Below are 24,127 nucleotides of genomic sequence, written 5' to 3'. Positions count from 1 at the left end.
GCAGTTAATGCCAAGCCATCATGTATTACAAGCCGACTGATCTGAAAAGACTCAAGAAAAAAAATAAAAGGGTGAAAATAGGCATGTCAAGCTCAGCTTTATTGAAGGTCAGAGTAGCCTACTTGCGAGTGTGGGCAGGCAATCTTCCCCTAAAGTCATTTAGCTTTCATTTCCACATCTGATATCACAGAACGTGGTCGCTGTAAGAAGGATAAGCTTAGCATTGGCCAGCGCTAAAAATAATAAGTCTTAGATGTTAAGAGACCAAGGTTTGTTCTCCCAAGTCATTAGCTGAGATTGCCACGAGACTGACTTTTATTCCCTGAGAGGAGCGCAGGTAAAGGGTGCACTGCCCGCTCTCGACGTCAAAGTCATTCCAAAGAGTTTGACCTCTCCAAAAATAATCCAGAAATATTAGTACAAAAATAAAATAATAGAAAATGCAACGGACATGATAGCAGTCTGCTCTCGGATCCGAGCTCGATGCTGAAATAATGCTGCTAAAAGTTACTCCTTTAGTCACAGTCAGAACCTATCAAGTCAATTTAGGATGATGCTAATCCACGCGCAGTCCCCGATGGATGACAAGCGGCATCAGACGCATAAAGATAAGGACAACTTGAATGCACACAGGGGAGATCATATCAATGTCCCTCTGAAAGCAGAGATGAGAAACTTCAGCAGCACTCATCGAAGAACTTAATTACAGTAAACACGAATCGTTAATTTGTTGCCAGCAGATAATCAAGCCGGATTAAGCTGATAAAAACTGATTTTAAGGTGCCGTGGCGGGAATGCGGCGCGAGCCAAAAACGTTTCCAGTTTGACAAGTCAGTCGGCGCCTCCTTTAAGCTGCTCATCGGTAGCCCTATTCGATACACAGTCACTCATCCCGCTCCTTTGACAGCACTTAAGGTAAAAAGTTAGGGGCTATAAAAGCGATATACCTGACAACAGCATTTCATCATGAGTTGTACCGTCTCCCAGATACTCGCTGTTAGCTCAGGACCCAGAGGAGCTTCTGTATCTTCATGATAAACTCATCTGGCATGATTTATTAACTCGTGAATCACACTCTACTCTTGCTCCGTGAGGCACACACACACACACACACACACACACGCACACACACACTATACTCTACAACTCTGGAACAGTAAGCATTTCCACAGGGACAGTCAAAGTCATTAGCACCTCCAAACTTTCTCCATGCTAATTTTTGCTTTGATATACTGGGTAGCTCATTTAAAAGATAGTTCAGAAACTGTGTGCTAATGTTTAAAACTTTCACAGCCAATACAACGTCTTGCCACCCGAGCATAATGGAACCCGCTTTGATAACGCTGCTTGGAAAAGCCATCTTTCAAGTTCTACAGTTTAAAAAAAGAAATACATCAAGAATCTTTTTGCTTTCAACTTGTCCGACCGTCTGTGGATTCAGGGCGCCGCCCTCTTTCATCAGCGCTGTGGCTTACTCTGGCCGGAATGACCTTGTCGAGGTTAAGCTATAGGGCAGCTGTCTTATCACAGCAGCCCTGCGCTGGTCTCATGCAGTCCATCGAGTCCATCGAGTGCACGGCTGGCACCAGACTGCACAAAGAATGCTGGCATCATTTCATTCTTTGAGCCTCCATCTGCCGCGACTCTGACCAAGGGGCTACTTCTTAATTTAGACCATCTATTGACATTCCTGTGTCCATGTCCGCTCATACGCAGCCCCCCCCCCCCCCCCCCCACCATCAGCCCATTTACTCCTCACATCCACGCTTCAAATGGAAACGCTTGGACTCCCGAGGCAGAGCTGGGCTGGGCCCTATGAAGTAGACTGGAAACATCCGCGTCCTTTCCCGAACTTTGCCAGGTGAAGGATGGTGGTTCTGCTCGAATGAACACGCGAGCAGCTTTTGCCCTCACATTATGTAGCACTTTAAAAAGAGAGCCCAGACAGCAAGTGGAACTGTTAATCTTAGACACATACATTATTTGTACAATAAAGTTGCAATTTAATAGTTAATTTAAATGTAATTTAATAATCAAAGGATTCATTTTTCCAGTATAGCAGCTCATAGACATATTTTTTAAATAAATGTTGGGTTTGAGTGTGAAAAATGTCTTTGCACTGTTGTGAGCATTGCAGTTCATCTAAAGAGATTTTTAAACAACAACAAAAAAGTTCAACTAAGACGGAACCCTTCTGTTATTTACACGTAGAGCCCTACTTTTCAGCACGACTGATCACACTCACCTGTTTCGATTCACTGTGTTAGTTCACTCCCACACATTTGTGGGGCATATAAGTGTGTATAAAAACACAGGCATAAAAAAACACACACACACGTTAAAAAAACACTGTGGTGCTATCTGTAACTGTATCTACCTCCATACAGCAAGATTTTTCTTTTAACCATTTCCCCCATTTTTGCTTTTTTTATATATATATAAATAAAGAGCCACAAAATATAACAAGAGTCAGGCATATGACAAACATTTGTAATGACAACCTATATCGCCTCCTGACATGTGTGCACTTCAACCACCTTGTTGGCTGCGCTCATTCACACAAACTCACAGCCAAGTCAGGTAGTGCGAGTTTGCCAAAGAAATGTCTGGCAGGAAAACATTTCTCTCTCCTGTTGGATGAATCCCTGAAGTAGAAAAGTACACCTGAGGCCACGCCTGTACCAGAACAGTTGCCTTTGACTTTTGTTTTTTTTTGTTTATGCAATCTCTAAGGTGGGACCAGATTAACTGCAATCATACCAAACTTCTGAATTAACACACCCCTGAGAGCACGGGGAGACAGCTGCCTAGATTGTTTCTTGAGTACCAAAATGTAATCTACTCAGAAAGATGAACTTTGCAGTTTTTAGTCCACTTCATGAACTTTTGACTTTTGAGCTTTTGTTCCTGTGTCTCATGGCCTAACTATTCCTGCACATTTTCTGTTTTCCAGCAGGGCTTTTGGTGAATTGTTCAGTATTTTAAGATTGCTCCCCAGAGTGTGTATTGTAGCCCCACGCTGATAGGGTAGAATTTAAAAGTTGCAGATTAATAAATCATAATCCCGAACTCAGAATGCCTCAGTCACCATTTTTTTTGTTGTATCTAACACCTCCATTCCCAAAGGACTGTGCGCAGAAAGGCATGTAGAAGATCTGTGCGGCTCAGTAGAAGGGAAACAAACAGGTGGTGTAAACCTCGGCGGGCCCGGCATCCCTGCACAAAGACTCTCTGACTCTGTCCTATCAAAGCAGGTTGTAAGACCTTGCTGCAGCTCTCTGGTAGTCCCTTGCTGTGCAACACTTACTGGCCTCTGGGAAAAGCACTCCAGGTGCTCATTGACTTGCATGAAGGCTGACTTTAGTTCTCACGCTGGTGCATTCGAAAGACCGATGAGCCTCTATTGATCTCTTACAGTAGATTTTTTTTTTCTCATGTACAAAGAAGATTATATAAGAAGTCCTAAGCAAGAAAGGCATCTCGACAATTATCTCCTCTTGTTATTATCTTAGTAAGCACTGGGAGAAACATTCAGCCTCCTTTTTAACCACCACCAACTCTTGTTATCATTTCTGATCCTGATACGACGAGCACACGGTTGGGAAAGCGTGCTGCTATTGCCCATGTGTGCGGCAAGATGCCGTTCGCTTTCAAGGACACTTGGGTTCCCAAGATACTTGTTGAAGAGGAGGAATTATATTAACCCCAGTGGCACGGCCTTCTATTTCCTCATATTTCACAGGCAGAACCGTCAAACCATTATATTACAACATTTCTTCAAATGGTGAAAGCTAATTTGACTTGGGGAAAATTGTTCCATGTAAGGTCAAGACAATGCCACAACAATGGCGGAAATGGGGCATTTTAAAAATAACTAGATGGAGAGGAAACTTCAGCAACACACGCTGTTCTTCTTTTCTAGGCCAGTGTGCACCAGCTTGCCATGACTAGACACTTGTCGAAGTGAAGTAACACACTTTTACTTTAGAGAAAAGCGAGATGAGAGTTGAAAGATACACAACTTGCTTTTAGATTTTTCGACTTAAGCGTTCACTTTGGGAAACTTTGTAAAAGACCTTGACAATTCTCAGATGACAGATTTGTCTCCCTTATTGCACACCAATTCATGGTACTATAGTAGAGAAGTTGCAGTCCTTGGGTTTGCACAGGGAACCTGAACCTTGACCTTTTGACACATCTAAACAATGAATGCACCATGCCTCATTTTTCGCTCTAAGGATCTGCTATGTTTATTACACTCTACCATATTAGCATGGTTGTTACCAGGGGGGGCAGAAAATGTAAAGTACGACCACTGAATGGGATGCGAGAGCAAGTCTCATATATAAGTTAAGATGTGGGGGGGGGGGGGGGGGGGGGTTTCTCTTTGAAAATGACGTGTAGAGAATATAATTACAATCAGACACTAATGTATTTAGTTTTTTATTTTCTTGTACACAACATAAAAAAGTAACCAAAATCAATTAATGCTTATCTTCTACAAAATGCAAAGCTGCCTAGTTTCCTGTTGCTAATCTGGCATGAAGGCGGCGCCACAGAAAAGGTCATACGATGGCCAAACTAGGCAAAGTTCCTCTGGGCAATATGACAACCCTCGGAAATGTTCATGCTAATCTACCCTTTACATTTTGAGAGCTTCTGAGTACAAGTGGAAATTACGGCACGAAGGTGTATGGCAAATTAAAGGTTAGCAGGCCAATAAATTGAAATGTGAATGTGTTCAGCAGCAAAGGATATAATATTTTTTCTTTGCACAAGTGGACGTTTGGGTCTGAACCTTTGCTGGACACATCTAATATGATACAAATAAAAAATTACTTTAGGCAGGCAACAGCTTTTTAAGTCTCCAAGCTCATACTGCTACAAAAAAATATGTTGAAATAAATGACATTTTGACATGACACTGGCAGAAGGCAAAAGTTCAATGGAGGTACAAAATAACTGAACAGACGAAATACATACCAAAGTGGATTCCAATACTGCTAACAATTGTTAGAATAACCGAATCTAGAACTTGATAAAGTCGCTTTTCGGTGCCAGGCTAAGACAAGGAGGTGGAATGTTTTGGATGGAAAGTAGATGAGGTCCCCGAATAAATACATTGCATGATGTTGGATAGGTGCATATACTTCCTGTAAACCCAGCAGTATAAGAGGCATTTCAGATACTAATACCCTAAAATAATATATAAAGGAAATATAGGATCCATTCAAATATGCAGGGCTCATCTGATCCTACGGCTCTGGTACCGAGCCACAGGATCAGCTCAGGTTACTTAAATGAGCATTTTAAATATACTGCAATTAATCCCTGAAAATGTTCTCATCTCACTTAAGTTACCACTCAGAGCACTTGGGTTATTATTACCAATTTACCCACCAAACACACATTTTATCAGCCATATGGCTGCTGACAGCCGCTCAGTTCAGACCTGGACTGAGATGCCTGTGGAAGAGAGAAATGCTGCACATGCTCTGGCTGAGCAGGTGTGCTCTTACTCTTGTCTTTTCTGTATAGGACATGGCAACATGACAATATTCTGTCTGCCATCCTTAGTGACACAAGACTCTGGAGTTCCTCTATAATTAACCCTGGCTGAGCTCCAGTCTAGGTAGCGCAGGAGAAGAGACCCACCGACTGCCAGTAGGTCTGGCAGATACACCCTTCATTCCCCAAACCGGGAGATGATTCTGCACAGGAGACATTTTGACACTCTCTACTGCATACCCAATGGGCTCAGCGGAGCATCAGCCAACAAACCCATCTGTGGAAGTCATTATTGGATCACTGCTAAAGACTCAACCAAGAGCCTCCATACTGAATCCCAGCGCTGCAGATATTTCGGAGCTGACATTCAACAGCACTTTTTTTTTCCCTTTCTCATTCGTATTTCTGTACTTGTGTAAAATAAAGACTGAACAATAATGAATATGTTAATGCTGCATAGCTTAGTTTATCTCCAGGTACGTACTGCATCTAAAGCACGGAAACATTTTCATAGCATTCAGAAGTGCTGAGAATTATTGTGCATCAGCATTTCTTAAAAGGACCCAGAAGAGCTCTAACATTCTAGGTATCATCTCAGTCGCTCTTGAATAAAGAGAATCCATAAGCCCCTCATTGTTTTCAGTTTGACCAGGTGCTTGGCACATAAAACCCCTACATTCATCTGCCAAAAACTGCTGGCAAGCACACAGGACTGCAAACATCTCCCCTTTGCTTGCTGCTCTGCAAAGTATTTTTTCAGGAAACTGTGCTCTATGTGGGAACAACAATCAATATTATTCAGATAAGGCTTTTACAACAGGAATAATTTACGTTGATTTGTAGCTGTGGAAATGGTGCACAATAAAGGTAATGCACACCATCATATAAAGCAAACTAACCATACATGTAAAAAAAAAAGTATTCAAGAAGGCCTCCGTGCGAAATCAATTACCCCACTATTCCCTTTTTTGGGGGGGGGGGGGGGGGCTACATTGTGATGAATGTGAACCCAAGGTTAACCGGTTCCTCACAAAGCCCTGGAATCGATTAATATATGATTTGTCTGAAAATTGCATTTTAAGAAAACCAAATTACTTTTTCATAAAGTTTCTGCCAGGTTTCTTATTGGACTGATTTTCATCAAAGGTAACAGGACACCAAAGTTGCACGTCCCCTATAGCCTTCCCAGCGTTGGCTGCACTGTTTGTTCAAAATGATTGATTCTTGCTTGGATGACTGCACCGGAATGGTGCGCAATTCAGAGCCGTTCTCAAGCTGCTAACACAATCTGTGTTTAACATATTCTACACATCCCACATGATCAGAATAGATGAGCTAAATATCAAATACAGATGGTGTCAAGCACCAACTGTATGAGGAACAGAACCTCCGCTGTTATAGTTCTGTGTAAATTCACATCAGGTGTGATCATACTTTTTAACTTTCTCGCCTGGCAGACTCCCTGAAAGATGTCCTTTGCTATTATTTGGCTTCTAAAATATGAAACGCACTTATACGCAGTTATTTCACAATGTTAGATTTTAAATAATGACCTGTCACTAAAATAAAATTAACAGTGAGCAAGTTACTTATTTTCCTTTAGGTGGATAGGATCCAATTAGAAGTAATTACTTAAAAAAAAAACTCCTAAGCAGCAAATAAATGTAAGCAGCATCTTGCCATGTGTAACGATGTGCCAGGCATCACCACCCATGTGGGCTGATTACACCAGCGTTACACCTTAAAGTGACTTGCCAAGAGTTTCATTTTACAAGTTTCATTTTACAGCACAGAGCTGTCAAGATAATGCCTCAATTACCTGCTGTCTATTTAAATGAATTACTGGGCTTTTTAGCCAACATTATCTCCATCCATCAGATGTCAGAACATTTACATGTTAGCAGCTGACCCTGTGTCTCTTCTGTGTTGAAGCTCACTCTCATAGACATATCTACATTAAAGAACTGAGGAATGTTAAAAATGACACATTCTAAAGAAACACCATGCATATCAGAGACTGCATCTATTTTCCTTCATCTGTTTCAAAATCAAAATGTAATTTCACTTTTCCAGTTAATCCAGAGAGGTCTAAACTATCTTTTGGAACCATTGGTTGAACATGGGCTCTTGTTAAGGGTCAAATGATATCAAAATGTACGACACAGGCGGCAACTACCCGGCGCTCCGCAAATCAGCTGGGCAAAAAATAGCCTTCTGTTCCCACCGTTACCTCCTGGTACCGTCACGCTTTCTGGATATATCTGGGAGGGGGGGGGGGGGGGGGGGTGGAGAGGGGAGCCAGAAACCACGGGCTGAGGCCGAGGAGCCTGGATAAATTAGCCAAACCACTTAGGTGATTTCAACTAAAATTAGCAGTGCTGCCTGTGGGCTTCATCAATTCTGAACTTGCTCAAACTCTGACATGCATGGAGGAACTTTTTCCCTTGGCCCCACCATCCAGGAGCCCCCTTTGTCTGTCTCACTCTCTTATGCATCTCACCCAATCCTCTGCTACCCCTCTATAATTTACTATGGAGAGCTCCAATTAGGGCTACCAACCACTTAACGCCACTACACACCTTAACGCATTCCCATTAGAGATAAGTGTTTTTTTTTATTGAAGGACGTTATCACAAGTATGTGCTCTCGAGCTGAGAGTTGATTGAAAAATTGATACAATGAATCTTTTAAAACATGCAAACAAACACTGTTGCTGTTTAAAACCTGTGCTGTGGTTCATTTTCAAGGTGCATCATGCTCCATAGTCACAGGTGCTTCACGGTAGCTGAGAAACCACATGATCTGAATGGACTGGAACACAATGAGCTGAAATTTCAGAAGACTGCTTTTGCAAAGTTGCAACACAAATACAATTAATAAGGCAACAGAGGTTGCTCGTTGTCATTGTATGTGCAGCATACTGCAGAACAATGTATAAAATTAGTGTCAAATATTGCAATCATTTGTTGGATTATAGATTACGCAGGATACTTAGATGATTTCCTTTATAATCTCGTCACATATGTGCAACATTTACCTACACCTGGCTGCTCTTGGCACCAGGTTTTCTCTCCTGGCTAAGCCTACCTAAACTGACAGGTGGTCACCCTGAATTAAAATATTTGCAGCACATTTTGTGTTTAGCCAATGTCAATTGTCTCTATGGAAAGGCATCTTCAAATACTGAATTCTGTGTTCTGTGTCGTGATTCTTTCTTAGATAACGAATATCCACCCTAAAACAGAAAAAATATATATATTTGAATATGAAATCAAGCACGCCTAATTTAATCTGATTTTTATTAGCAATTAATGTCTTACATTTGTTGGGTATCTGGGATGAACAGATCTTTTCATCGAGCAGCAGCCAGTTGGCATTGCAGTTGAAACTGAGCCCAAAGGTACAAAAACCCAAACACATTTGAACACACACCACATTAACACACCGATAAAAACAAAATGACAACATTTAATACTATACTGTCATGACTCCTTGACACGTTCAATCAGACACGTCACAAACGCGCGTGAAATAGTGACAGATCACATTTGCTGCTCCAGTGATTGCCCAATCCCACGCTGGCAAGGCAAGACAAAGACAAAGACATTTCAAATGTACGTCTCCAACCAGCCGAGCAGACTAAATTGACCTATTCCTTAATCGCTTTTAATGAACACAACATGAGCCCTGAGTGCCGTCGGGTCCTCCAGCGCCAGAGTTGCCAGAGCGCACTGCCGCAAACATGGCTGCCACGCAAAGAAAAGCTGAGCAGCTGATTTTTCATTCTAATTTGTGGATTCCAAATCATCACTCCCAGAGATTACCTTTTCCCCCAGCAGACTTTCCCTAATTTGTCCAATTAATGGGAATAGTGTTCCAATTAAAATGTCATATCCAGATGAATTTAATTTGAGATGAAACTGCCTGTGACAAATGGCTGCCGAGAGATCTGTAACAATGTAAATGAGCAAAGCAGTTGTATTAACAGATTGAGGTAGGTTTTTTTTTTTCTTGCTGCGCTTGATTGTGTTAAGAAAGAAAATAAACATTTACTCCCTTGGCAGAAAAAAAAAAAGTTTTATTTATTTTTATCAACATAATATTACATGCCTGTACTTGATTAGTTGAAAAAAAAAAAAAGCACACTTTGTATTGAGAACTGAATATTCAGTGGGCCGACTGTCTCTGGTCTCTGTTCGTCCTGATCTGTTTGAGGACTGTTTTGCAGGACACACCCCTGTGCACTGCAGGCGGCTGCAGCTATTTCTTGACATGATGCAACTCCTAACCTCTGTCACTTCTTCACAGACATTAGGTGCAGCCAGTTAAAGCTGTTAAACATTATATGCCGGACTTTGAACGCTTGAATTCTACATCAAGAACAGGATGAAAAAACACACAGCAGAACAGCAGAGCGTTTGGGTGATGACCAAATCACCAAAAGCGGCAACACTGCGTAAATTGGATGACTTCTTTAAACTCCCACTTGAGATAACATATTTATTCACATGTTGAAGTGAATTCATTGTTGCTTCAGCCTCCACTTTATACTGGGCCAGCACCTGTAAAATATATGCAGACAAATGTTCTCATCTCTTTTGGGAATGTCTGGCGGAAGATATTTCCCTGGGAATATGCGAACATTCTTTATTCGGCGTAACAGCTCCTGCAAGCCTATTGTTTTGAGTTGACAAGGCGCTCCACAGAAGCACGTCAGCTCTTATATCAAATTCGCCATTTCCGACCTTCACCCTAGTTTCAAGTGGGGGCAGGGTGGGGGAAGAGGAGTGGGAGAGGCAAAGCGAGAGCAAAGACAGGAGAAGTTGCAGAGAGGAGACTTCCAAGGGCGACTAACTTTCCTAATAGAGTCTCAAGAAGCTGGAGACTGGCACACCGACGAAGAGGAGCACCGCTCAAAGTCTTCTTCGGGAGGTGAATTAGTCTGGGCAAGGTGAGCGAGATAAGCAACAAGGCTGTGCAAGTGAAGCGTTAAGATGTCATATCTATCCAGTTTGTAAGACAATCAGCCTACTCTCCACGTTCCGTTTCCTCTCTTCGTACAGTAGAACCACGTTTCTTTTTTAGAATACACCTGTATATTTCTGTCTAGCAGCCTGTGGAAGATATGCAAACTGCCAAGGTGCTCAATTTCAAATGCTTATTTCATATTATTTACTATCTATGTCTCTTTGCATGCTCACTTGATTGCTTTACACCAAACCATGTCCATACGTTTCTTCTGTATAGGAGAAAAAAAAAATCCTGACAAATAGCTGAAAATGTCACTATTGCGACATATGCTTCATCAATGGACTATTTTTGCTTTCCACTGGTAAATCCTCAACTTTTATTTGAAAGTACAACAAATGACAGCCGTTTCAGCCCCTTGGCGTTCCATCATGTGGGCAGGAGAGCAAAGCCGGGCAGCCTGACGAATGCCAGGCCAAAGCAAGCTGGAGGGGAGAAAAAGAGGCGCCTCAAACAGACCCATCAGCTTTCAAAGAAGCAGCCATTAGTGAGTGTTCATCAAGCGAGAGAAGGGGCACGTCCATTCCCCTGGTGAAGCGGAGCGATCGGCAGGCCACAATACCTCTACGGGGGGGGGGGGGGGTACTACAGAGATGAGCCCTGGGCCCAGTGGTGTTTCCGAGCGGAGTAAAGCCCCAAGTCCCAGGCACAGTCAATTCCCAGCCCAACTGTCACTGCTGGCACTCAATTCAGCCCCTTCAAGCACATAATCTGTTCTCATATGGTGGTTAAACACCACACACTCCAGTCCTTCACTCATCCCATGCCACGGTATTCTTGTGTCCGCCACCTTTCTTTCTATTATTGAGCCATTAAAGGATTTGGACAGATACCGGTTTCTCAGCATATGGTATCTTGATCAGCAACAATGCAACTCGGGGACAATAGATTCCTTGCATATTTAGAAACTGTGTTTTTTTCAAGAGGTAATAGAGGAAATATCTCAAGATGTATATCCGCAGCCCGCGTCGGCACATGCCACATCCACCAGGATCATTTTGCTCATTGGTGCAAGCAGCGACGGACTGTGCGCGCTAACAGGTGAGACAGCCGACTGAAATTGTTGAGACTCATTGCATTAATCTCAATGAGCACAGCGGGGTCTAAGGCGGCATCGTGCCACGTCGGAAATCCCCTCTTATGGCCATCTCTCCCGATGACAGAATGATAATGTCACATGGGTGCAGGTGGGCGAAAAATGGCAGCCTGCTTGATGCTTAGCCGGCTGCTTTAATTGGCTAAAACAAAGTAATTTGAGAGCAGTATGGGGGCACGTGGGGGTAAATGATGGGACAGAAGGTCATAGCTTCTTTTTTTACACTGTCGTGCGCCAGCCACCAGCACGCCCAGCGTGTGCCGCAGTTAATATTGAGATCTATTATACACTAGCCTTTCACCATCTGCTTCACGTAGTGAGAACCTGTCCTGCTCTACTTGTTACCGAACTCGCTTTGCTGCTCTGTATGCAGCTTACTTTGATTCATGGATCATCATGAGACAGTCAGATGTTACTAACAGTTAGTAAATCATAACAAAGTATGTAATAGTATCAAAAGAGCAAACAGGGCAGATAATGTTTGCGCAGGCCCACAGATTGAGCAGGAAACAACCCAGAACAATGCCAATGGGAACATAATGTTGTTTATCCTTCACTTCAAATTCCAACACAGTTGCAACCAGATATTATTTTAATGGTTATTTGTTCTTTTTTTATTTTTCCACCTAATCAGTGTATTAGGAATGTCCGGAAAGAGTGAAATTAATTTGTTCCAAATTTTCTAGAATAAAAAGTCCAAAACCTAAATGTACAATATTCATTGATTATCAACACAGATTACAACCACATCATTATTTTTTGAAAGGTAGAAAGCAGACAGCATTCTTCACTTTGCTCTTTACATTATTGAATTAATAAATGATCTTTGACATCATTTTCTTTCAACTGTCTAATCTGTTAATTAACAGTAAGAAGGTTTTGGGGAAAGTCAAGTATGACTCCAGCATGAATTTATGAAATCTCGATGATCGTCCAGTCCGAGGATATAGTCCCCAACAACATTTTATCAGTTTTTTTAAATAAACACCATCAAAAAGTGACAGCAATAACAGTTTTTAATCCAAAGGTGAAGCTCTGCCACACACGCGTCCAGACTAAGTGTGTTCATGTGTGTGTTCAGGCATGTGTGTTTGCTGGAGCGTGTGGATTAATGTGTTTATGTTTGAGTGCGTTAAGACACTTGATGCAACTGTGTTAAACAAATGACCCCCCAAGCATGTGTGGGTTTCTCTCAGGTGTGGCTGATGCATGGATCATGTGGTGCAGGTGTGGCTGATGCATGGATCATGTGGTGCAGAGCGCTTGGGGCCACATTGGCTTAATCGTCCTGGGATCATCTCTGAATGTGGCCCCGAATTTGCATCGAGTGCAGGAAGGGTTCACCTCCTCGGTACGGCCTTCAATACATATGAGGCGCTGGGAAGGTGTGTGTGTGGGGGGGGGGGGGGGGGGTTGCTAGACAAACCCCCTGCAGGCAGAATCAGGTGTTATCCGTCTGACTGAAGACACCACCATCAATCTCTCCTGTCCACTTTCGTGTGCCCAGAATCAAATCAGCACAGAGTAATACATCTGCGCTGGCAACGCGCAGACAAGATAAGCAATCAAGTATGCCAAAATGTTGCCATGTTTGCCTGATGTGTTTAAGGAGTAGTTATAATGGATTAATCACTGCATGAAACTGGTTTAAGCTTTTTCCACCTTCAAAGGATACTGGGATAAAATGAAATGCTGATGTTCTATCACCCGTTTTCAAATTCAATAACCTTGTCTGGTTATTGAATTTGAAAACGGACTTGCCTGAAACATCTTGGCAAAAGCCTTGTTGATTGAATATTTTTTGTGTAACTCATGTATAAGGACACATTTGCCATTTTTCTTTAATCAAAATTCTGCCTTTACCTTATTCAAAAGGATGCAATAGCATCAGTCAGTTTCTGCTCTTTGACGTTTTCACTGACGACCTTCGCAAGCAGAGCGAGGTTTGGCCCCGAGCTGTACAAGAGACCGTAAAGTCTCCCGTAAGCGAGCCTGCAGTCTCTCCCTCTGGCTGCAGCATAGATCCTCTATTAAGACTGACCAAGACACTGCTTTCAACTCAGGAAGGACATGTTTCAGCCTGTCAGGAAGGCAGATTTAGCACCATCTGTTAAATCAGTTGATGGTTATTTCCATCTCTCCTGGTTATAGAAGGCATCTCTTGTTGCTGATGTGTCTTTATAATGCACAATAAAAGCAACATAAGTGTTTTTAAAGAAGGCTTAATGTGTCCTGAGTAAGAAGGTGGCAAAAATTGGAAAAGTGGCAGGGAAATGTTTGAGAAGTTAACCACAAGATGACAAAGAGAGCAGGAGGGGAAGAGGGAGGTGGAAATCTTCTGTTGACACCTGGTCTGTATGATAATCTGATCTGTGTATGATGGCTCAGAGCTTGAAAGGCACTTTGTCCAATTAGAAGTGTGCAGCAAATTTCCACCTGCCCCTGACAGAGATGAAGTGGTTCTTTCAGAAGACACTGTGGCACTGAGCCAGCAAAGAGAGCCCAAATACTGCAAGTGGAGCAAGCCGAAATTAATGAGCATCACGAGCCACGCTGGTTTAACACAAGATGACAGCGAATGAATATTCCCTCAACTCAACTGTATCAAACTATATTTCAATTATTCAAAATAAAATGGACAACCCCAATGAAGCCTGAACAAAAATAGTTTGTATAGGGAGAGAAGTTTATTTTTCAGCAACAAATCAAAGGAGATATTTTTTATAAATTTAAATGTTTATTTTTTTAAAGTTCTCTCCTTAACCCAGCATTTTAGTTGCTCACAAATGTTGAAAATATTTAACAAAAAAAAGTGAGGAAAAAGTGAGAATTAATAACAGATCTGTAGAATAACATGACTTGAAAGCGGCAAGAACTGCAGTTCCTCCATGAGTTTGTAGTACAGCAACATCAACCACAGGCCTTCATCTTCCTATTTCTGTCTGTCTATTTCTATCTGTCGTATAAAAATAGGCTTTTTTTTCATACAACCTGGCATTTAATTATTGCCTTTTAAGTAGCGCGTTATTAAAATAAAGTTGTAAATATTCATTGATCAGATGAGATTCATCTGGAAGGGAGAGCAGGATTGGTGCAGCGCACGTGCCGAGGAGAGACTTTGTCTTTCAATCACTGTCAGAAAGCAGCGCAGCGGAGGCACGTTGGCACTGATTGAGCCCCGTCGTGCCACGTTCTGTTTTCGTGAGCCTCCAACAGCAATCAATCCGCAGACACGCAAGAAGCAACTCATTACCGACTTATTCATATTCAAAAGCTGCCTTTCAAACGTAACAAAAGAGCTGAATCGCCTCTGACTGACATATTACACTGATTCCATGGCATACTGTGTGAGGCAAAAACAATTGTGATCATCTCATATTATTTTATGAATAAATAAATTGTTGTCTTCCAGACGAGGAACTCTGTAGCAACAAGCTTATTTAGCAACGATTATAGGGCTGCGATTCCTCCTAATCGGGATGAAAATTAGCTTATGAAACATAAATGGCTCTTTTTTTTTTGTATTCCTCCAGAAGTCTCCAATAAAATACATCTATAATGATATCAAGATTGGGGGGGGGGGGGGGGGGGGGGGCATGATTGGACAACACACATATAAGACATTTCAGTAGGAAGAAGCTAATTGTTTCACAGACACAGATTCAATATGATTTATACTAATGTGCATTGTTTAACTAAATTACTCCAGCCCATTGGTCCTCTGTAACTGGCAAAAATAAAAAATAATAAAAAATGGAGATGGGCTGCAATTAATTAGTTGGTTCTGCACTCAAAAACATTCTGTCCAACCTCACCAGATTTTAATCAAAGGCTGAAAATAGTAGCTGATTGTAATCGGCACTCAGAAGTCACCAGGGGTGTTTGAAGAGCCCGTCAAGGATGAGAGTGGAGCTAATTCGATTAAGTGGCGGCTGTACCTGGAGGGGACGGATCCGTATCTCTCCCTTTTTTATTTATGAGATCAAGTCGCGCTTGTTATTCCAATATAAATAATCAAGCCAACAAAAATGACACTGATTTTCAAGTTATTTTATCTTCCTTGTCTTTCAAAGTTTTTGTTTATTCCAGATGACAAATAAACTTTGTTGAGTAATGCTGCAGCAGTTCTGATGCGTCACAAATGTCTCAGTGTATATATATGATGGAATCTGAAGAAAATCAAAGCACGAGCACTGGAGAAAATGTCCATTCGGAAAACAATGATTTCAGAATTGGTGAGAAAACCAAGTGCAAGGTGTAAAAAAACAAAAAAACAATGCAATATGCAACAAATACATCCCCATTCCTTTTAGTCTGCAATCATCCTTCGCCACTCATCACAATCCTTACAACAGATGTGCTGGAGCTGCTGAGATATGCCTGTTGAATGACGTACTTTAGATCTTACAATGTAACCTCTTCCTGCTTTAAAGTGCAGACATAATGACCATTAGAACCTCGGGTACCGGGAGATCATCCTGTGTTCTCCTCTCAAGTGTTAAACATATGTCAGCCCTTTGCAGCCTGCATGTAGCCCAAATGCCTCTGCAGAAAAAGATTCGTGTTCTCTAGCCGTGCAGACGCTTTTGTGTCCGTCACATGACACGAAGCAGTGTGAATGGAGCATCCCAATGCAGAGGAATGATTCTCAAATACACCTCCGGTCAAAGTTCCTGACTGAGTGCTAGAGGTTTGGTGCTCGGGGCCTGCCTACCCGCTCAGGAGCTCTGCACCATCCACCCTGGTAGAAATGAGGAAGGCTTGGCCCCAGATGCGGCACAAGAACTCCTCTGAGTGACGCTTTAGACCCGTCTTACCACCTCTTTCCCTCAAGGTCTCTTCTAAAAGGGCCTATTTCATGTCAAAAAGCCAGAGAGCAGCACAGAGCCAAGCAGCACCAGTTCCTGGGTCACAGTGTACCACATTAAATTTAGACGCCTTTAACGCCCTCCAATAATGCATCTGGAGTATTACTATTTAGACTTTCCTATCTCAGATACAAACTTCTGAAAATGGGCCACAGATCTGAGCTGTCGCTCCGCCACTGGAGATTTCACATCAAATCTGGTGTCTGTCACCAGTTGAAACTACGTCGCCAGCCCCAGTTAAAGCCGCTGGTGATTCGAACTCCGAAATAAGAGGAGGAAAGTTTTCACACTTGTTCTAGGACGTCAAACACTTCTAAACTTTTTAATCAACATCGATTCCCAATAAATGAGTAAACCTGACACACAGGTTATCGTCAGCGCTGCCGTACCACCTCGCTCTGCCGCTCACGCGTGTGTGCTCTTATGCGTGTAACCAGCCGCGCTGTAAGATGTCATCACCAGTTAACAGCCACTACATTTTAAGTGCCGTTCCTGTACTGATTGACAGCATATGGACTTAACGGAGACTTTGAACCTTCAGTCAACTTCATTTTCGACACCAATAAAACGGTCCACTCTGTCAAATTGAAATATAAAGGTATCTTGTATTGAAGATTACGGTGATGTCACTGCTAGTTCCTTCTATTATGGATGTCGTATATATATATATATATATATATATATATATATAACTTAGTTGAGTAGTTCTAAAATCAATGCTTCAACAAGCTTTTGAAACTTCACAGAAAAACACCAGGTTTCAGGTATAAAAACATTCATCGCAATTCTAGCGCCGAACAACAGTCAGTGAAGTTATTCACCGAGAAGAAGAAAGGCAAGAAATGAGACGAGGGATTTTTGTTTTGTTTCATGGGACCTAAACCACAACTCACAGCACTTTATAAATAAGTAGGACAATTTGAGCCAAAGAATCTTCTCATTATGTTCTACATTTTGTTGCTTATCTCTAACAGTAGTCAGAAGGAAAGGAAGTCCCTGACACCTGATGGCAAAATCCCATTTGACTGTCCGGATGTTGTGCTCGCTTTTACAGGTACTTCGAAATGATGTGATGCACTGAGGCTTGGCTGTAGTTCGGCCTTTGAGGCTTAAGACAAAGGTGGCAACGTTTAAACTAAGAACCGATGTCAGCCCGATGTTTTCAACTGTCAGTCTGAGGAGAACTTAATGAGTACGGATCAAATGCTGCGCTGATTGCTCATAAAGTTAACTGTCTGACAGGCTCCAATAAAAGAGTTTCTGATTTTATCACCTCAGCCGCTTGTAAAAATTGGAAAATGCAGGAGGACTGACACACGATATTACGTTACAGGCAGCAAGCTGGAAAAGAAAAAGAGACACCTAATGGAGTTCCTTCTGCGAATCTGTCTGAGCTGAAGGCTCAGCTATAAGCCGATACCTGTATCTTCATGCTCTCTCCAGTGGGAGCACTGATTCATTGAATCTGAGAATGCCACAGCCTCAACATTGTTGCTGTCTGCTAAAGCCCGATGCCAACCCCCCGGCTTTCTTAGATTCCACGTTAAACCTTTTTAAAAGCCTCTGCATCCCTGCACCTCATCCGCCTCGTGTCAACAATGGCTAATAAATGATTAAAAAAAAAAAAAAGGGTGCCACTGTAGCAGACAGCTCTCGTTCCGCTGGCCCGAAAATAAAAAATAAAAATAGAAACCAGCTGAATGAAAGTCTGACCCATGTTGAACAAGTGAAGACTGAATATTTTTCAATGAACACAACATATAAAATCTTCAGACTCTTATTTTTTAATAATATTATTACAAGAAACTGTAAAAACAAAATCAAGAAGGGACCATTTAAAATCTTCCAAACACAACAATCCGTGTGAAATGGTGGACTTGACATGTACAGGGGGGCACCTATTGATCTGGACGTGTTGCAGAAACTGTGTAAAACGACATCACGCGTCACCTCGGGACAATTTTCCAACGTGAACAGAAACACAAATTTTGTCTTTAAATATGGAGATTCCTGCCAGACAAAGTGAGGCTCAAATAACTCATCACTGGAAATGTTGATAAGGAATATTTGTGCAGCATAAGTCAACTGTTACAGGACTACACACACACACACACACTTTGGATGCTCAAACAAACTCCTGTTAAATGAGAAGCCAGGCGCGTGTCAGATGTCAAAGCTTCTCGGTGCAGTTGTGAGGTTCCAAGTCTCTGCTGAAAACATGACCTTACATAACCAAGACATTAACATTGACTGTTTCCAAATTTGTGAAAGGAGGGAGCAGGATATGAAAATAACACATTTCTTTCCTTTCCAGTAATAATATCCATTCCCTGGCCCACTCGAGTCTCACTGAAGGGTTTCTGCTGAAGTGGGCCCTTTCTGCTTGAAAGGGATTAGCACACAGGTTAAAACAACAAACGCTCTTCGTGCAGGATAAAAAATGTGAATGCAGCTGGATGGAAGAGGGGAACTGCACTCGAGTGTGTGTGTCTGCCACCTCTAAGACGTTGGGTTTCTGTGGCCGGCCGGGGAAAGCCGGCGTCTGAGTGCAATGAACTCTGGCAGCATAATAAAAGAACCGCAGTTACTACTTAATGTAACACTTTTACATCATTGCTAAATTAAATGAATGTATTAAGTTATTAAGTTGTTATTACTTTATGAAAGCAAACGTTTCTTCTGCTCTCTTGCAGGGTGGATGTCCCGAATAGCTCTGAGACAATCACATTTATTATCAGCTCCTAGTTATGTGTCTCTGAAAACAAATGCAGGCCGACGAGTGATGAAACATCCTGATGTTATCAGCTGAGAGACTCCAAGCAATGGCCTAATGCGCATTGAGATTTCAAATAATCACAAGAACAATTCACTTCAAGAAATGAATGCCCCAATTCAGAAAAATACAAACTTCCCAATAAGTTTTTTTATTCTTAAGAAGTTCCCAAAACTTTCCTTCATGCGTTCTGCAGCTAATACTCTCTAAAACTCGGCCTCATTCTTTGCTAAGAGTTTCAGGGCAGGGGGAGAAACTCTTTCAAAGCTGCACAAGTTGTCCCAATGAACACGTGTGCGCGTTTTTTCTTCTTCACCCATTCAGCATTACGCAACAGACCGAAGGCGTTCTTTCCCAGACGCACTTTAATCCCGTGCGTTAAAGGGCGGGGCAAATATGGGTCAGCAGGTCAAGAGTGTCTCAAAGTCAGACTCGCGATAGAAAAAAAAGAAAAGAAATCAACCCACGAAGTCTCCCCACGACCTGCCTTTGCCCCCCCTCCCCCGCTATTACATAAGCGTTACCCACAGACGCGCACGGTTTTCCCTTCAGTCGTTTTATACGCGCTGAGGCGCAGCGGTTTCTCTTTTTAGTCATTAAGTCTAAACGATCTGCTGGTGATTTCTCCTCTCTGTTGCGCGCCTCTGTTGACCCGTTACATAACCAGCTTACATTCCACACTCACCATATCAGACTCTAAATATACCCCTTGCGCACAAGAAGAGTGCGCACACTGCAAAAAAGAAAAGAAAAAAAAAGCACCCCGCAAATGTTAATTGTCGGGTATCTCGTCTCTGTTACGCGCACGACGCTCCTCGGCTTGTCAAGGATCAACAGAGAAATCGGCGTTTCTTTGAACTTGGACGAGCCCGGTTGAGTCTGAACCGGAGACAACCGGGAGGGGGCGTGGTTAAATACTGTCTGTACTGTACAACATGGACGGGACGTGATGGGGGGGGGGGGGGATAAATCATATCAAATGAATTGGTCCTAGGCAGCAATGCGCGCAGACTTTTGACGGTCAAAGCGTCAATATAGGTGTCAGTTTTTATAGTCCGTTCATGTGGGGGGGGGGGTCCCAGCAGCTGGAACACATTCCAGCTGCTGGGGCGTCTGTTTTTGCGCACAGGAATAGTCTAAATCTGCGAGGTGGAGATGTGAGAATCCGGCCAGGCGGCGCTGCGCGCTGCGCGCTGCTGGATCAGGGACAGTGGCGGACGCGTCCCTGCAAAAATGAGAACGGGGACTGATCGATAAAACCAGCACGCCGTGTCCAAAAGTTTACTTTCATAAATATCGCGTTTAAAGTGGATCGGCTGGCCTGTTTGTGCTGGAAGAGAAGCTCCGGTTTATCAGTTTGTTTGAAGTTCCTGGGAAATTGATTTCTCTCTTGCAGTCACAATAAATGGTGACATCTGTGACTTGGGCTGTCAGAGGAGCCTGAACGTCACAGCAATACAGACCGAAAGGGCAAATAATAATAATAATAATAATAATAATAATAATAATAATACAGCCGCGGTGGTATTCAGCGAAGAGGCGCGTCTCTGCGGTGAACGAGGCAGCGTGCGGTCATTTATGGGAATGCGATTTAATTCATTTTGAAGTTTCATTAGAGAGCCCTCGATCGGTCGTTATTTCTTACAGCGGAATCATAAATACCCCCCATGGCTTACCTCGGTTGGTGCTTGAGCAGGTTTGCCTTCGCACCGGGGCTGGATGGTCCGCTTTCCGGAGCGTCTCCAGGCTTACCGGGGTTTCCCTGAGCGGGGTAGCCGGCTCCGAGGCGCTGCTGCCCGGGTCGCTCGCTGGATCTGGAGGGGACTCCATGTTGAATTTCAGATTCGCTGGTTTTTTACTACCGCTGGTACTTAAAAACAAATTCTATGCGACCTATGAGCGCCGACGCTGCAGTCTTGCTATCTAATTTAGACTAGAAGTAAGAAATGAGAAATGCGAGCGTGTCTGGAGGTGTGTGCGTGTGTCTGATTGTCCACTAGCGGCGCTAGTGAGAGCTCCGGTCGTGCACACTGAGAAGGGAGAGGTTGTCAATAGCCGAAGAATAGATATAGGCCTGCGTTGAATCCACGCTGATCGACCCTGCGCAGGTTTTATTCATTAAAACTGTATTTCTTCTCATTTACAATTTAGGAAATTGAATTTATTACACAACATTTAGATTTTACATTTATCACAGCTATAAGCTGGATATGCATTTGCCTCTGTCCAAATTTATCATGCATTTTCATTACACCATGATTTAAAGCAACTAATTAGGCTCTGAAACTTACTCATAGGATTACTATTCTCTTGTTTATTTTTCACAGCCTGTAAAAAAAAAAAAATAACACCATCATCCACATCAATCAGTTTAGTTCTCAACATTCAGTAGGTTTAAGGAGGTAGAGGAACTGTTTCTTCATCTTGGCTGCCATCCCTGTCTGCAGCAAAGAGCACCCTGCAGGCTGCTCCCGTAAAACAACTCAATTTTCATCTCCAGCGAGGATCATCATCATCATCATCATCATCAGCGGGATTAAAGGGCTCTTCCCTTTCGTCGCTGGACAACCTGTGCGTGTCCGCTCTGTTTTATGAAACTTGAAGTTTTGCAGCGTTTTGAAATAAATAAGATTGAAGGAACGCTTCGGTGTTCGGCTGGTATCAAACGTCACTCCGTCAACCGCGCAGCGCTCTGTTGCGCAGCAATTCCGACCAAACCGCACGCTTTCTGCGCGTGATCGGTGCGTAACCCCGCCCCCCTCAGAGCAACGCACGTGGACTTTGACATGGGCCTGTCCTCACCCAGGCTGCAGGTAGACTTGCATGGAATAAAAGAACACTGCTACGGTGGCCCTGAAGTGCAAATCACAACAACAAATCGTATTGCACACAATAAAGAAGGAATCGCGCAAACAAGAAAAAAACACACGCACAAATAAGGAATCGCGCAAACAAGAAAAAAATACACACACAAATAAGGAATCGCGCAAACAAGAAAAAAACACACACACAAATAAGGAATCGCGCAAACAAGAATACAAAACACACAAACAAGAATCGAAACCACGCAAACAAGAATACAAAACACACAAACAAGAATCGAAATCACGCAAACAAGAAATGAAATCACGCAAACAAGAAAGCTCCAAACCGGAAATGCTAAATATCGGACATGAGGGGTCTGGTTGCTGATTGGACAGAAGCACTGTCAATCATTCTGACTTTCGCTCCAGGTTTCCCGTAATTGAGCAGCAATTAGTAGCAATTGAGTTGTAGGTAAGAGAACAGCGTGAGATACGAAAATATGTTTTGCCGTCATTGTGGTAAAAAGTTACCCGAAGAAGAACGGCCGAACTATTGCAGTGGTTGCGGCAAGAGACTTCAAGGGATTCTGGACAATGAACCAAGCGCATGTCAACTATTGCATCATAAGTGTGTCCCGCATCAAAATAATTACTGATGATGTCTTCGGTGGCAGCCATAATTACAAATGAACTTTCTCAGCAATCAGCATCCGGACCTCTGCATGTCCGATATTTAGCATTTCCGGTTTGGAGTTTTCTTGTTTGCGTGATTTCATTTCTTGTTTGCGTGATTTCTATTCTTGTTTGCGTGATTTCATTTCTTGTTTGCGTGATTTCATTTCTTGTTTGCGTGATTTCGATTCTTGTTTGCGTGTTTTGTATTCTTGTTTGTGTGTTTTCTATTCTTGTTTGCGTGATTTCTTATTTGTGTGTGTGTTTTTTCTTGTTTGCGTGATTTCTTATTTGTGTGCGTGTTTTTTTCTTGTTTGCGCGATTCCTTCTTTATTGTGTGCGCTACGATTTGTTGTTGTGTTTTGCACTTCAGGGCCACCGTACACTGCGCCTGAAACTAATTAACTCAGACGGGCGAAGAACACAGAGGAAGTTTCACCACTTCATACACGATGAAATGTGTCTGTGTGTTAAAACACGTTAGGACGTTAGGCTCGTCCTAATGAGGTCCACCACTGTTCATATTAAAATGTCTGTCCTCTTTGAATTATATCATAATGATAATGAGAGCATGCTGTTATTTCTTCAGGGTCACTGAGTGATCTGAAAATTGATTAGATGTATCTAAAAACAACATAACTAACTAGAAAAAGCACTCTGGGAGCGCAGACCTCCACCATGCATCTCATTCCCCTCCTAACTGGATCTACACCGTCCCCATGGTGATCTGGATCATCACCAAAAGGTTCTAGATTATTCTTGGTATCTTTAGACACCAACCATGAAAAGTAAAAGTGAATCAGAGTTTATGTGCATTTGTAACTGATTTTTGAATCTGTAAATGGAGTTTTCAATGTTAAAATCTAGTGTTTTTTCCTGACCTTATTCTGGATTAGATCCAGATGAAATTCGGTGGTAAAATAGATCTCCCCACCCTAAATTCCATAAACATTGGTCAATAATCAACTGAGATATTGAGGAACAAATGTTTAATCTCCATTACCTGACAATGTTATAGAAAAATTCAAAGTGATCCAGAATCCAGGATCTCTTCTGGTTCATCACCAAAATGTAATCAGCTTTTCCTGGTTACATTCCCGACATTTCCTGAAAATGTAATCAAGTTCTGTCTTTTTTTACCTAACGATTTGAGTTACTATATGTTGCTAACAGACAGACAGATAAAAGACGGCAAAAACATAACCTCCTTGCATGATCTAACTTTCGAGACTACCTATGGTCTCTGACAGGAAGTCATAAGGAATCTCTCACTGCCAAGTGAAGAGGTCACATTCCATTCCTCCTGCTCAGGTTCAGCTCCTCCAAAATGTCCTTGAACTTCTGAATCGGTGCAATTTGACCATGAGATCCCTACAAC

At 42.4% G+C, this 24,127-nt stretch overlaps 1 protein-coding gene across 1 annotated transcript in view; it reads right to left on the bottom strand.

Annotated features, from left to right (window-relative positions):
* Positions 1 to 21,109, bottom strand: part of roraa (RAR-related orphan receptor A, paralog a) — a 183,775-nt gene extending 162,666 nt beyond the window's left edge. Inside the window, exon 1 of the mRNA XM_068739025.1 lies at positions 20,950 to 21,109. Within this exon, the coding sequence (XP_068595126.1) occupies positions 20,950 to 21,103 (154 nt within the window). The 5' untranslated portion in view covers positions 21,104 to 21,109. The remainder of the gene's footprint in view (positions 1 to 20,949) is intronic.
* Between the last annotated feature and the right edge of the window lie 3,018 nt (positions 21,110 to 24,127).

Source organism: Brachionichthys hirsutus, chromosome 5 (genome assembly GCF_040956055.1).
Source record: "Brachionichthys hirsutus isolate HB-005 chromosome 5, CSIRO-AGI_Bhir_v1, whole genome shotgun sequence".
NCBI classification, from domain to species: domain Eukaryota; kingdom Metazoa; phylum Chordata; class Actinopteri; order Lophiiformes; family Brachionichthyidae; genus Brachionichthys; species Brachionichthys hirsutus.
This window is presented reverse-complemented; position numbering and strand designations above follow the sequence as displayed.